Source organism: Trypanosoma equiperdum (genome assembly GCF_001457755.1).
Source record: "Trypanosoma equiperdum strain OVI genome assembly, contig: ctg_822, whole genome shotgun sequence".
In the NCBI taxonomy this organism is placed as follows: Eukaryota; Euglenozoa; class Kinetoplastea; order Trypanosomatida; family Trypanosomatidae; genus Trypanosoma; species Trypanosoma equiperdum.
This window is the reverse complement of record NW_027124779.1, coordinates 1-13,710: the sequence shown is the minus strand read 5'-3', so window position 1 is coordinate 13,710 and position 13,710 is coordinate 1. Positions and strand designations below refer to the sequence as shown.

Here is a 13,710-nt window from a genome sequence, read left to right as displayed (position 1 = left end):
CAGCAAAAACTTCCCTCTCCCCTTTCGACTCGAGAGAATGAGCAGAATGATAAAGTTTGACAGCACCAATGTCGCGTGAAGCATGATGACGACGAAAGTATAAACTTTGGAACACGTAACATAGCGAAAAAATAATAATAAGTCGAGTATGGCACTCTACATGCCCAACAATGCCAACAGATCTGCCTCGCTTAGTTACATTTTATTTAAAAGTCGGGGGAACAACCAGAGCCCAACTGCAGTTGAATCACCTGTGCCAGACGGTCCACAAAATACTCACTGTTAACTATAGCCTCATATGGATTCACAGCCACAGTGTACCTCACTTCAACATCCTTGTCCAGTATGCTTTTCCCTGTTTGAGCATCCCTCAAGTCCACAATAGATTTGTCCTCTCCAATCGATATGTTGTCGTCAAAAAACACGTAAAGGCGCGCTTTATCAGGCGTCGGTTCTGGTATTGTAGCAACCGGAAACACCTTCCCGCCACAGCGGCTTTCCGCTTTCTGTGCCCAATACGGATAATAATCAACAACCCCCGCCACGCCATTAGACTTACTGGCGTACTCCACCAGTTGTTCTTCGAGGGCGGAGAAGTTCGTTTGGTAGACAGCGGTACATGACGGCATTTGTCGTAACTGCTTCATCGCATCCGAGGGAGAAAGTGTCCCCGTGTCCTCAGGATAGACCACCACCGCAGCGGTGTTGGGGCCGTAGCAAAGGAAAAGATCATCCTCATCGCGGAATATGCACCCCGTCACTTCAGGAACATATGCCTCCTTCAAGCGCTGAAGCATCGGTCCCCGCGGTAAGTGCTTGTGTTTGCCTTGAACAAACTCCCTCCACTCTTGGAGGACACTCCCCAGCTCGGTCCCAAATGTCCTGAACAGAAGCGTAAATGGCCAGCTGAGTTCAGAAAGGGTGTTAATAAATTCAAAAAAGGACGGAATGATAAGCTGGTCGGGTGTTGCGGTCAGGACTGTCCTTTGTTCATCAACATACCGTTTAAAACCTTCGCCCGGTTGCCCGGGGCGTGTAAAGGCACTAAGAATGGATCTTCTCTTTGCCGAGACATCCTGCCACAACCGATTTTTCTCAGCTCGAGAAAGATCTTGCATCCCTGGAGGTTCCTTGAATTTTTCATCAATGTACTGGTCGTACGTGACCAACCCGGTACGATCACCGGCCTGACCAGGGCCCAAAACAGCGGTCCAGCCCTCACCAGAGACGCGCCCCCATACGTTTGCAGCAACATTACTATTCATAACATCCTCCATTGTTCGCCCCCCTGCAGAGTCCACCTGAATAATAGTTTTATTGATATCCATGTTTATGACGAGGTGTCTTCGGGGGCACTGCTCGAGGAACAGGCGGGACATAGCTTTCAAGACTACCGCAGGACAAAAAACAGCGCCTTAAAGAGAATGAGTAAATTAAGGCTTGGAGGCACTACTTGAAGAAATGAAAAAATGATGCATGGGCGAGGAAATACATCACGCAAACAATACCCACACACGATCAGCGCTAAAACGCGCTTCTTACATCCAGCAGTCAGACAAACACTGTCCGCTGCAGCGCGTTTCGACGGATTCTGGCGACGCACAACAAAAAAGAATGACAAAAAGCTGACGGCTCACACTCATTTTCTGTCACGGGGAGGTGGGGAACGTCTTGGCGTGCGCATGAGACTACTACCGCTCGAAAAATATATATTCCCCCCTCCTCCCTCAACACGCAGTCACTCAACCCTGCACCAGCGAGCGGCACTCGAGCTAGTCGTTGCAGTCATTTATGTTTTGTATGATTCAAGACGGCTCCGCACAACCTTTGGGGTATCACCAAACACACGTCGCCGGGATGCTAACTTCACCCCAGGGTTATAGGCAAAAAAAAAAATGAACACCCTCTCAGAAACACCGTATTAACAGGAAACATGAAGGTGTCGGGAATTTCAAACGAATCACGACATTTGCTTGAACGTAAACACATCGACGGGAACGACTAACAACATCCTTGTGTATATGACACCTCCCCCTCATCAGATCGCCCCCAGGTTCAAAACTGTGGCAAGAACGGCCTTGCGGATACAACAGAGGGGAATCGTTTTAAATAGACAAGCAGACACGGGTGGTTCAGCTTTCAAGGGAGCAATCTCAAACACTGCCCGCGCTGATGTGGGGCGACTGGTGGCTTCGTACACCACACCCATCGAGGACAGACAAAGATCTCAAAACAATGGTCGATCTCTCAAAGACACCCCCTCCCTCTCCACACATAATTTCCACACAACAGAAGGGTTCTCAAGGTCATGGAGGAGCGCTACCGTATGAAGTAGCGCTGTACGCGCAGGGGATGAATCTTCGTAATGCGTGGAAATATTTCCAGTAGGTACCACAGGATGTGGCCCACCAAATCAGCCATCACTTCAGTACCAATACCAACTTCACCGAACATAACGCTCATCAGAAGGAATACAAGGGGGAGGTATCGCACCTGCACCGTCAAAAGACCAAAAATGCTCGCCTCCTGATGAGGCAGCAGCCGCCCAAAGAGATACACCAGCGTCTTCGAAAACTGGTTACTGAGGTATGGTGTTTCTATCGCACGAGTGCTTCTGAGGAAAAGTAAAAGCCCTGCCCCAGTAAAGAGGGTCAGGCAGTAGTCTAGACGCCGTCGGTGGAAGTACTGCAATTCAATGCTGCTGCTCACCATATATAACCAGTGTAACTCGATAATACTACTGAGGTTGAGGGGGCCAAAGTAAAAGAATGTTGAGACCAGCCGCCAATAATGCTTTTCTTGGAACGCGAGGGTAGGACTGAAAATCATCTGCAGTGGGTGGACGAGGCCGAATGAAACTAGCACAACCGAGATCACACTAAGACACAGCAGCAGCCTTGTTACTGGCGGTATCTCCCATAGAAAGTTAAAGTCCATGGCAACAATCAGCCTGGAAGCGAGATGTTCTCCGGAGATGTCCGTGGGGTCCTCCTAGCTAGTTCCAAAGTAGCAAACATGAAAATGTAGTGAGGGAGATGAAGTTAACGTACGGAAGGAGCATACGGCACTCATCAACAGAGTAGAATACGGACGTGAGGAAAATTAAAGGAGAAAAAACGGGCGAAGGTATCTTCTGGTCACCCGAAGCAAGCACCCACTATAACTCTTTTCCAGGGAGAACAGGCGGTGCGGGTTGCACATCGCGGGGCGGTCGCTCCCCGGCTTGTTCCTCCCGTACACACCCCGCTGCACGCCGCACACCGCTTTTTCCACGTCCATCATCCCACAAAAACGGGTCAGAAACACCCCATTACATCTCAAGATCCTTCATTAGCAACAAACCTGAGAGGAGCATAAGAGAGGAATTCGCTACTCCAACGATGACACATGTGTTGATGTCCCACTCCGAGTCCGACAAGCTACGGAGATGGTGAATAACCCACAATGATGTCAGCATAAATACGCCACTGAACATCATGAAGGCCACTAGTACGCCCACTTCTACGAATCTGCGATCGCGGCAACGCGTAAACGTGAGTGGTGTGCTTGCAAGCAGCATTAGAGCAGCAAGACACACCTGCCACCTCAGAAGGGTCTGCACGAGAATTCCCTGTTGTCCATAAGTTAATAGGTAGAACGTAACAAGTAACAGTGTTAGAAGTGACCACAAAGCAGGCCATGAGATGAAAACAAAAGGCAACATATGTTCCCTCCTTGCACTCTGGGGAGCCATTCTCTCTAATTTGCGTATACCATCTTCGATGAAGGCATCATACTTCCTTTCCAGGTACTGAAGTGACTCAAACTCTCCGGGTGATAAGTTACCGCAGTCCCTCGCAGCTCGAAGGGTGTCCAACTGGTACTCATCTTCTCGGGTAAAGTCACCCATCACATTCACATGTGATATATTAACCAACAATGCAGTCTTGGATGTACGAAACGCCACGCAGGGCCTTCCACTCCCTTCCTACCGAAACCCCACGGTACAAATTAAAAATAAGGAAGGCAAAGCACAGAAAAATGTAAGCAGTGCTATTAAAAGGCCACAGGTCAAAGTATCAACCTTATACCTGTAAAAGGTGCATCCCTCCTTGGCAGTCTTAGGGCTCCACGGGAGCTTACATGGACGTTAAAACCTCTGGTGGCATCGTCACGGGACAAAAAAAATGGGAAACTACTTTGGTAGCACAATCCCGTTCCCGCTAACAGCCCCCACGTCAGCCTATCCTCACGCTCATTTTTACGAACAAAGAGTAAAAAAGTGTAGAACCTGGCCAGCAAAAGAGGTGCTTCTGCCGCCAACGTTCGTCACATGGAGTCCGCTCACGTCGATTCCAACGACGCCTCATCATCACTATTCTCCCCGTTCCGCGATGCAGCTTCGTCCTGGGACTCAGTCGTCTCTTCCTCCCCCATCGTCCACGTATCACTTCCGTCGCCACCGCCATCCACCTCGGCAGAATCCGAGTCACTCGTTGTTTCTGTGTTGCTGTAATACTCCGGGGAGTCGGAAGCGCTTGCCCATTCATAAGAATCGCTGTCATCTTCACCATCATCGTCATCTTCGTCATAACCTCCAGACCAAGAACCGTTGTTTCCTACCTCGTCATCGTCATCGCTCTCCGCAAGACCTGCCCCACTATCATTACTCCGATCGTTTTGTGGGAGCGAGAACGCTTGTTGACCAGGTAGCGGGCCGGAGGATGTTGAGAACACACGCACTACGGCTGCTGCGTCACCATCGAGAATCGCAGCACAGTAACGGTCCGATGGTTCAATGGCAAAGGCTCTGAAGGCTGGGCGCACTTCTGTTGAAAACACGGTCTCAAATGTGTAACTATCAACCACTGAAAGAACTGGTGTAGCCGTGTGAGACAACGCAGATGCTTCGCGAAAGCTATAAATCACACGTCTAAAAGGGCTGGTGTAGAAACTGCTGCTGTTCCTGAAGGAAGGTACGGTCTGCAGTATGGACAGGGTCCGCAAATCCCATACCTTTTCATCAATCATCACAAGGGGGTTGAACGGATGAAAAATATTGCAAAAGGAGTTGGTAAAACGGTCAAAACGACAGATGGGTCTGTCACCGCACCGAACATCCCACAGAACAGCGTCACTGAGAACAAGCTGAGAGAACTGGTCAAAGGTGGCTACGTTGTCAACGTTTTCCCCAACCCACGACGGATCGCTAAAATGACGCACCTCACATTGCGCCCTGAGGTCGTAAAGACGGCAGGTGTGCTCCTCGTCACACGTTGCTAACAAATATGTGTTACAACAAGAGAACATGGCCGCACGGCTATCCTCAACCTGGTACTTCACCGCAGGAAGCTCATTACGACCCATCACAGCTACCTTGTGCTCCGCGTTTACCAACCCCAGTAAGGCACTATCGTCAGACACGTAAATTCCAACGACACTACCGTTATCGAAGGCCAAGTGCTGTTCTGACAACTTGTCGTCCGTGGAATCATCTGGGAACGTGTCAAACAGAGCAATCCCGCCTTCAGAGGTTCCCACAACTAGTGTCTCCCCACCATCGCAAAAGGCCACACTATCGCCCTGAAGTTCATCTCCACTCCCCGTTATGTCGAATAAATAACCCGGGTTACGGTACGTAAAGTGGTTTTCGTTCGTCCTTGTGCGTAGTGAGAAATCTAATCCCATCTTTTGCACCAAGCGCCTGTTAAACGCGTTTCGCGTTTGATCAACAGGGGCATCCAGTGGGTAGTAAACATGGCCCTTCCGCAAATCAAATTGAGGCAAGGTTGTAATGGGATTGGTGCACTTCTCATGCTGTTGTCTCAGGTAAGAGCGCACAATGCCATCAAGGGTGGGTGCCCCGATGGGGGACAGTGCCATATCGGGCGAGGCATTCGCCGAATGTTGTGCCATTGCGATGTCACACGAAAGAGGAGCGTCACGCCGAAGGGCGGAAGCCGCATTCAGCAACCCCTCCGTCTCTAGGTGGCGGCAAATCAGCTCCAACAGTGATTCACGCGAATAACTTATGTGGGATCGAGCGATGACAGCCTGGCGTTGCTCCAACTCGACGGGGTCCACAGAAACGGACGGAGTGGTCCTATTCGTCTCATCGAAGAGAAAGCACTTGATGTTCTCCATAAACCGACCTGTTGCGTGCACCTCGCTCGCCACATAGCGCGGCCCCATCATGGTTAAGTACTCCTTTTGAATATCTCCATATTGGATCATAAGCTCCCGCGCCACTGAGCCAACCCCTAGAGCATCAAAGAGAAGACGTGTATCAGCATACCGTCGAAGGGTAACCATCAGTTGCAGTGCCCGTGCGACCACGGGAAACAACTGCAGCTTAACCGACATTGCCGGATCCTTCCGAACTTTCAAAACCTCCAACAGCGTACGAACGCCGTCGTTTGCTCGGATCATACCACAAACGCGGTTAAAGGTGGCCACACAAACATCGTCGTTTTTGTCAGCGGGTAATCTCGTTAAATTCAACAGTATCTGCAACGAAGTAGCAACACACGGAATGAGATGGGACTCCCTAGAGGCGTTTCCGTTTTGGAACGCCGATGTTAATTCACTCACTATCATAATCAAGTGCGCAACCCCCGATTCAGGGTACTGAGCATCGGCAACCAAGGGTCGGAAGAAGGGTACAACTACCAAAACACAAAGCACATTTAGCGATGCGGCAAGTAAGTCCCATCGACCCTGTGTGAAGTAGAACTGCGCACAACGTAGCAGTATCTGGTGAAAATTATTATCCGCGAAGAAACGAAATGCAGCAAGCCTATCTCGAGTAAGCAGGCTTTGGATTGTTTCGGTAGATATATCCGGAATAGTGGCAGAAGGGGCCGACAAATAACCGAGAACCGATTCCACGGTGGCAGGGTCTCGGGGCAGTGACCTCTCTGGTGCAGAATCGGTCACTAAAACCGATAAAAATCTGTGCTTCCGGAATATGACCCTCGTGGCCAACATCAGATGAGAAATCAAGTAAACGTAGGCGCACTTTAACGCCGCCAATGTTACTCCTGGACAAATAACATCAAACTGTTCTTCCGAACTCTGTAACAGCCGCTCTATTAAGCCAAGTGTTGCTTGGGGCCCTTGATGCGCGTCAAAAAAGGTAACAACATAAGGGAAACTCAAAGCAAGGAAAAGGAAGCCTCCCGCGCTGCCTTGTACGTCGTGACTCGAGGCAACTTTCCACTGATGCAGAATGAAGTTCAATATCGGCTCGAAGTATTCACCATGGTTTCGAAGCAGGTTCTCAAACACCGCAGCTCTAGCCAATTGAGACAGCACGATGCAGCACCCATACATTGTCACTGGATCTAAACGGCCATCAGTTAACTTTATGATCTGCTTCAAACCTCCCAGTTCTAGGAAAATCAAAGCGAGTTTCTTGTGGGTAAACAAAGAGTTTAGAACCCAACCAACCCTACCCACCAACTCCCGCATTTTTCGGTAATGGCTCTTAGTTGTTTGTAGTTCAGCACTCCAGTTCAAACGAACTTCAAGTAATTCGCGTTCGTCCGCGTTCATTTCCACATTGTCCTCTGATAAGACGAACCCCAATGTTTTTTTCTCCTCAGTTTCCACAGCTGCAGTAGCTGCATCCAAATCGACTCGACTCAATACGTAGAACATGGATTCCACTGTTTGGAACTGGAGAGCAGGTAGAACTGTCTCTCGTTGGTGACAAAGTGCTCCCACGACGGCGCAACACAACATAAACTCTTCCATCTTGAAGTCAATGTTTTCTGGCATCAGGGTCTGAATATTCAAAAAATGATCCCACGGAACAACTTGATCGTTTGGACCCTTGTACTTGTAGCGGAAGAATCGGTCCCCCTCACTCTCGTGAGGGGGACAGTCGACACTCCTTATCCAACGAACAACCACTTCCTCTGCCGTAGTTACCTCCACAACCTCACCAAAATCGCATTTTTTCCCTTGGTCATTGAAGCACCACATAGGACCGCGACCTACCCTGTCACCCCTTCGTGGCTGCCAAAAATCTGGTAACTTCCGAAAACGGGGTGATTCCTCTCCTGTTTCGAACTTCCTCTTTTTGTGGGGCCTAGATATCAGATCATCTCCTCCCCCTTGATTAAATTCTGCCAGGGTAGATTCATGTTCCACCTCTTTTATCGGTATAGTTGACCTATCAAACATTGGAGATGAAGAGGCTTGCTCAGATCCCGCAAACTGCGAATGTGAAGAAAGGGACATCTGCTTTGACTGGGGCAACACTTGTTGCGCTTCCTTCACGCATGGCACCCCTACGGAGCTCCCAGCAGCAACTTCGGGTGACGTCTTACGTGAGAGCGTGGGAGAATTCAGCTCACTCCTGATAACGGCAGAGTAGTGTCTGAAGGGGGATCGACTCCATCTTTGTGAGGGAGATATCCCATTGTTTTCAGGATAACCAAATATCCGGTGAACCAGATGTCGCAATCTCTGAAGCAAAACCCGCGGCAACTGCTGGCTAAGTGCCTCACCTACCGCTTGGTCATCCTCTTCAAGCCTGCTAAACACCAGAGAGAGGGCAATAAGCCGTTTTTGTCTCTTCTTCTCTCCTATGATAACTTTACAGAGATCTTGTATAGGTGTAGAGTCCAAAAAATTTCCCCGTGATCCCTCCACCAGCAAAAACGCCGTATAAGTGGCGATACTTTGTGTCCTCACCACACTTTTATAAAGGATTGGCTCACTCTGAATTGATCTTCCCTCAGATCTCGACAACAAGTCATCCCGTTCCACATTAAAATTAATCATTTCTCCCATGTATTCACAAAAGGGTGCATTATTGCAAACCGTTTTGATAAGAGACTCAAAAGGCGCGCGATCCTGTAGACTCATCGTGCTAGCATAAACGTCAGTACAACGTTTATACTCGTCATGAAGAATTTTCGCTAATTGACCCCACAGAAAAAGTTCAAGATTTATGTACTCTTGTAGCAGAGTCAGTGTTTGTTTGTCACCGCTTTCGGTGTCTATTGTTTCTCCCTGTGACTCGGGGGAAGTATTCCTTGCCTGAGCCCTAAGTCTTTCTTTTAGCATTTTAATCTGCTTCTGGGCCTTCGTGAGACGTCGCATGATGTGTTTGAGTGTACCGACTAATTCGGCTGACACAATGATGTCATCTTCGAAGTTTTCCTCCCCGCTCCGCTCTGCAAGCTCATTGAGAACATTAAACGACATATTATTTGCAGCATCGTCTACCGATAAAGTCGTAAAGTGGTCAGTGCCATCTGCAAGACGACTCCCTTGCAGATTTTCCATCAAGTTAAAAATGGTAGGAAAAAACTTTGTAGAAAAGTAGAGCTTTAAATAAACGAGTGGTGGTAAATTCAGAACTGCATCAAAGGGTAGCAATTTAGTATAACATCTTATCAAGGCTAGTCACATCTCGGTCGTCGCAACGTGAGAAATGGATAAGCAGAAAATATATATAACTCTCACAATATACAAAAAAGGGAGAGAAAAATAGAGAGAAGTAAAACCAACCCATATAACATTGTCTCTTTTCTTTTTCCTTCTGCTCCCTACTCCTAATGACCTCACAGGCTCACTGTGTTTCCCTCAGACATAAAACACGGAACATATCTATAACACACGGTGTTCGCTACCCTCCTAACATTGGTGCCACAATGGCGTTAAACCTACATATGCGTAAGAACCTTTTATTTCTTCTCAGCACTCACTGGGACGCTAACTCGAGTCCTACATTATGAATGAAGCCAAAAATGAGAAGAGAGTCAGCGCAACCCTGCCTAACTTGTATGCCAGCTATCCTCAATAAAAGCGTCTGCCCCATTCACAAAATATATAGCGATAATACGTTATTGCTTTTCATGGTAATCGACTGCTACAACAAAATGTGCTCTAAAAAGATAAGCACACGAAATGCGAACAATTACAAAAAACTGTGGAACGATAACAAGCTACTCATATGCTATTCTCACGGTGTATTGTTTCACATGCACACACGTACCTCAAAGACATGTTTTCCACAAAATTATTTTTCCTCCAATAATGATAATTGCGAATGTGGGGTTCATCAAGTTAGGTTCAAAACACTGAAAGCACAAGTGCATATAATAATTCCTGCAATACTTACGGGCACCACAATTGGCTCTAAGCATATTTTCTCTGCGATTACAACTCGTTTGAATAATTTAACGGACAAAAACCACTACTGCAATTAATCAAGTAATTTTTCTGTAGATAAAAAATGGTGCCTCATCGTTCCAGTCGGCTGTCAGGTGAACATAAGATACAAGCTTCATTTGGCTCCCAACCAAAAGATTTTCATGCAAGGGGCGAGATGTTACCACACACAACAAAGCAGGCAAAGACACCACGAGCTCCGTCAACCTCTTCATCAACTCGTCATCAAACATCCACGAGTGGGTGAATATAACATTGACATTTTCTTCAACCATTCTCCGCGCACAATTGACAAAGTCATCTTGTATAAAGACAGCCTGCTTGCCGGAAAAGTTCTCTGGAAAATATGACAGGGCCTTAGCAAAAGCCGTTGTCGCAGCGCGATGTCGGGAGGGTATAACTTCAACGCCTACAACCTTCCTGCAGTTGGTCTCAGCCAGTAACTGAAGGCACACATTTCCAACGCCACTACCTATATCACAAAAAACAGCGCTTTCCTCAATAGAAACTACTGAATTATCAGTTGTATTTGCAAGGTGATCTCCCGTTACACAGCGGCGGAGCTGAGGTACAATGTGAGATGTCCACATTTTGCGCACACCGTCAAAGTCGATAACGCCAATCTGAGCGAAAACATTCGGCTTCACAGTGAGAATTTCTTCACCTGCCTCCAATTGGCCGCGTTCTTCGTATTGGTCGTTCAAATGTTCATATATCCGCTGATATATTGCCTTGAAATTCCCTGGGGAAAATAACAAACTGCTCGATTTTCGTACAGCAATAAAAGAGTGTGTCTGTTTATTGTTTAAGTACACCAACAGCGCTCCAATAGCACTACCCACTCCAACAGACATGGCGGCAAAACGTAGCCCCCTAGTTCTCAACAATAGGTAACTAAATGCAAGAAATGAGCATCCGGCAGCTGCAGCGTAGAAAAAGGTCATCCACTAGTCAACAACGTCCGCCGAGGAGAGAGGGAGATCGACAAAACGATCGCAATAACCCCTTTAAATTTTTAGAGAATATCAGCCCCGAAGAGAGATCATCACATACGTACCGACACAGGTAACCACAGTTACTAAGGGAAAATTCTGCGAACACGTTACACGAAAAACTCAAAGTTGTGGGAAAGGTAAGTAGTAGCCTTCGTAACCGGAAAAACCAACGCAACAACAGCTGGGACGGAACGCCGTACAGCATCATATGAAGAATTCAAACCGCGGGCACTGACAAGGCATCAGTGAAACGAAAACGAGGACGAAGCCCAAACTAAAAACTTACCTACGCCAACGCGGCTCCACGACACTTCTCATCACTTAAGAAAAGCGCAGTCGCCGTCTTCCGCACCACCATTGCTACCAAAACAAGGCCCGTAGAGACCAGTTGAGCTTGCGCAAACATGGTAAAAGCGGTGCCTCAGCATCGATTTTTAGACAGTCAACTGCACGCGCAACTGCAAACGGGTAGAAGGTATCCAGAATATCCGGGTTGAGAAAATATACCGACTTTGGAGTAATATTCACCTTCTTGATTAAAGGCATGCTTTGGAAGCTGCGTACAGAGTGCCAGATATATGGTAGATTACTACCCGGCCATTGACAACAAGTACACGGAATTAAGCAAGCGAAATGACTCAGCCAAAAAAGAAAAATGAATCACCTCCCTAACTTCAGTAATTCAAACGCTATTTCCCTTTTTAGCGACAATAGAACCTGTCTTTCAACTGGAACAACTTGATGTGCCAACCACGGCTTTCCTCGGAACTCAAAAGTACAATACCCCCCTCCTACCCCCCAAAAAAAAGAGAGAGAAAAAGCTAATAAAGATAACGCAAAAGACGGCAAAGCCCCCCCCCCCCACACACACACACACGTTTCTGGACACGTGCTGTGCGCACGCACCGTACTGTCCTTATTTTTATTTTACCGTCAGACGTGGCAATGTACTACCCAATAAAGCTGGAAACAGGGATGGTACGTCCTTCCATAAAGAAACCCAAGTAGTTACGGTTATGCGCGAAAGTTTTGGATCGACGGAGGTGGTTGCCTACATGTCCCCCGAAAGTTATGGTAAAGACCGAACCGTCAAACGTAACACGAACATATCACCGAAACAATATATGAGGTGGCCTCCACCCTGCCCTCCGGAACATGGAATCGGGCGGTCTGCGTTTAAGTGTGAAGACCGCACCCCCCCCCCCCCACAACCCTGCCGCCGGATGCCGACCCCATCTCAAGCCCCCGGATCCAAGGACCGCGAACGAAGCAGCGAACCATCCTGAAGATCCCTTGGGGACCGGCCCCGCACCGTCTTCCCGACACAACCGGCTTGGGGGGGGGGGGGTGAAAAGGCCGGAGAAAGTGACCACCAGCCAGCTACCTCCACAACGCCAGTGCAGGGACCCTCAAATAATAACAGATCAGATGCACGCAGCAACGGTGCCTGACGGGCCCTCAGCGACTTTTGATCACTCCTCCCCTCCCCCGCCCTCTTCTTTAACGGCGGCCTCGCGTGGGCTCACCACAAACGGTGGAGCTCTCAAAAGCCACGGAGCCGAAAAAACGGAGTCTGCTTCGCTGCCCAACTGGTAAAAGACACCATCGATTGCCCTCCAAGCAAATACAAAGAAGACTACACAACCTCCAAAAGGGCGCGGAAACACTCAACACCCCACCTCCCTTTACAGGCCCGGGGCCTCGCAGCACAACTTTAACCATCAGCCCTTCCGCGAGTAGAAAGCACGCCCCTCGCTCCTTTTTTTTTTTGACAGTACGGGTTTCAAAAAAAACACGGAGTGAAACCCCACGCTCTAGAGAGTGTTGAAGCAACGTGCGACGCCCACCCACAACGACCCCCGCGACCAGTGCACTCAATGGCAACAACAACAACAACCCTCCGATATGTTTCATCTATGGCCGTTACGACCGCAGCCAAACAGAAAACCGCTGGGAAGCAAAGTCGTGTGCTGGCTACAAGGAAGACGAATACCACCGGCTCCTCGGCAAGTCTGGATATCTCAAACTCGGCGGCGAGGGCCCCCATGCTCTGTTAAGGAATGAGAACCCAGCTGGCGGCAAGGCACCCGACCGGATTGGCCTGAATTGAAGAGGTCGCAGCGTCAATCCACGGCGGGGCGTGCGACAGATCTGTCAGTGGACAAGGCCATTCCATTGGAGCCCTTTTGCCATGCGGAGAAGCCTCAAAGCAACATCAACAACAGCAACCTAACGCCACAGGAAATTGGCATGACGATGCCGATGCTCCGAAAGAGGGTTTGGAGACCAACTAACTTGATAGCGGTGAATCCACCGAAGCGCCCGAGATAACCGGGGAGGTTCCGTTTACCCGGTTCCGGCATAGCAGTCCCCTACTGCGAGAAGATGATTGATACCAGTGTCGTTTGAAACGGGAGCATCAAAACATTTCGGCTTTGCAATCGGTGCAACAGAAAAGAGGAAAAAAGGGCGAAACTCAGATAGCAGCCTGCAGTGACTCTCAGCAGTGCCCAGTACGTCACGCCCATCCACTTCAAATATCACCTATCGC

General features: G+C 48.6%; 4 protein-coding genes and 2 pseudogenes across 6 annotated transcripts; 1 reads left to right on the top strand and 5 right to left on the bottom strand.

Moving 5' to 3' along the window:
• Positions 1-206: 206 nt before the first annotated feature.
• TEOVI_000382900 (uncharacterized protein) lies at positions 207-1,379 on the bottom strand (the record flags this gene model as incomplete). Its single annotated transcript, XM_067226669.1, has 1 exon — positions 207-1,379. The coding sequence occupies one exon, from the start codon at positions 1,377-1,379 to the stop codon at positions 207-209; it is 1,173 nt and encodes a 390-aa protein (XP_067082770.1).
• Positions 1,380-2,319: 940 nt separating this feature from the next.
• On the bottom strand, positions 2,320-2,937 carry TEOVI_000382800 (Der1-like family, putative; the record flags this gene model as incomplete). Its single annotated transcript, XM_067226668.1, has 1 exon — positions 2,320-2,937. The coding sequence occupies one exon, from the start codon at positions 2,935-2,937 to the stop codon at positions 2,320-2,322; it is 618 nt and encodes a 205-aa protein (XP_067082769.1).
• Positions 2,938-3,310: 373 nt separating this feature from the next.
• Positions 3,311-3,889, bottom strand: TEOVI_000382700 (uncharacterized protein; the record flags this gene model as incomplete). Its single annotated transcript, XM_067226667.1, has 1 exon — positions 3,311-3,889. The coding sequence occupies one exon, from the start codon at positions 3,887-3,889 to the stop codon at positions 3,311-3,313; it is 579 nt and encodes a 192-aa protein (XP_067082768.1).
• Positions 3,890-4,323: 434 nt separating this feature from the next.
• On the bottom strand, positions 4,324-9,276 carry TEOVI_000382600 (uncharacterized protein; the record flags this gene model as incomplete). The annotated part of the gene is made up of 1 exon (XM_067226666.1): positions 4,324-9,276. The coding sequence occupies one exon, from the start codon at positions 9,274-9,276 to the stop codon at positions 4,324-4,326; it is 4,953 nt and encodes a 1,650-aa protein (XP_067082767.1).
• Positions 9,277-10,202: 926 nt separating this feature from the next.
• Positions 10,203-11,108, bottom strand: TEOVI_000382500:pseudogene (annotated as a pseudogene). Its single transcript has one exon. A coding segment is annotated over exon 1 (906 nt).
• A 792-nt stretch (positions 11,109-11,900) lies between these two features.
• TEOVI_000382400:pseudogene lies at positions 11,901-12,445 on the top strand (annotated as a pseudogene). Its single transcript is given in 3 exon segments — positions 11,901-11,966; positions 11,968-12,018; positions 12,026-12,445. Coding segments are annotated over 3 exon segments (537 nt in total).
• The last annotated feature ends 1,265 nt before the right edge of the window (positions 12,446-13,710 follow it).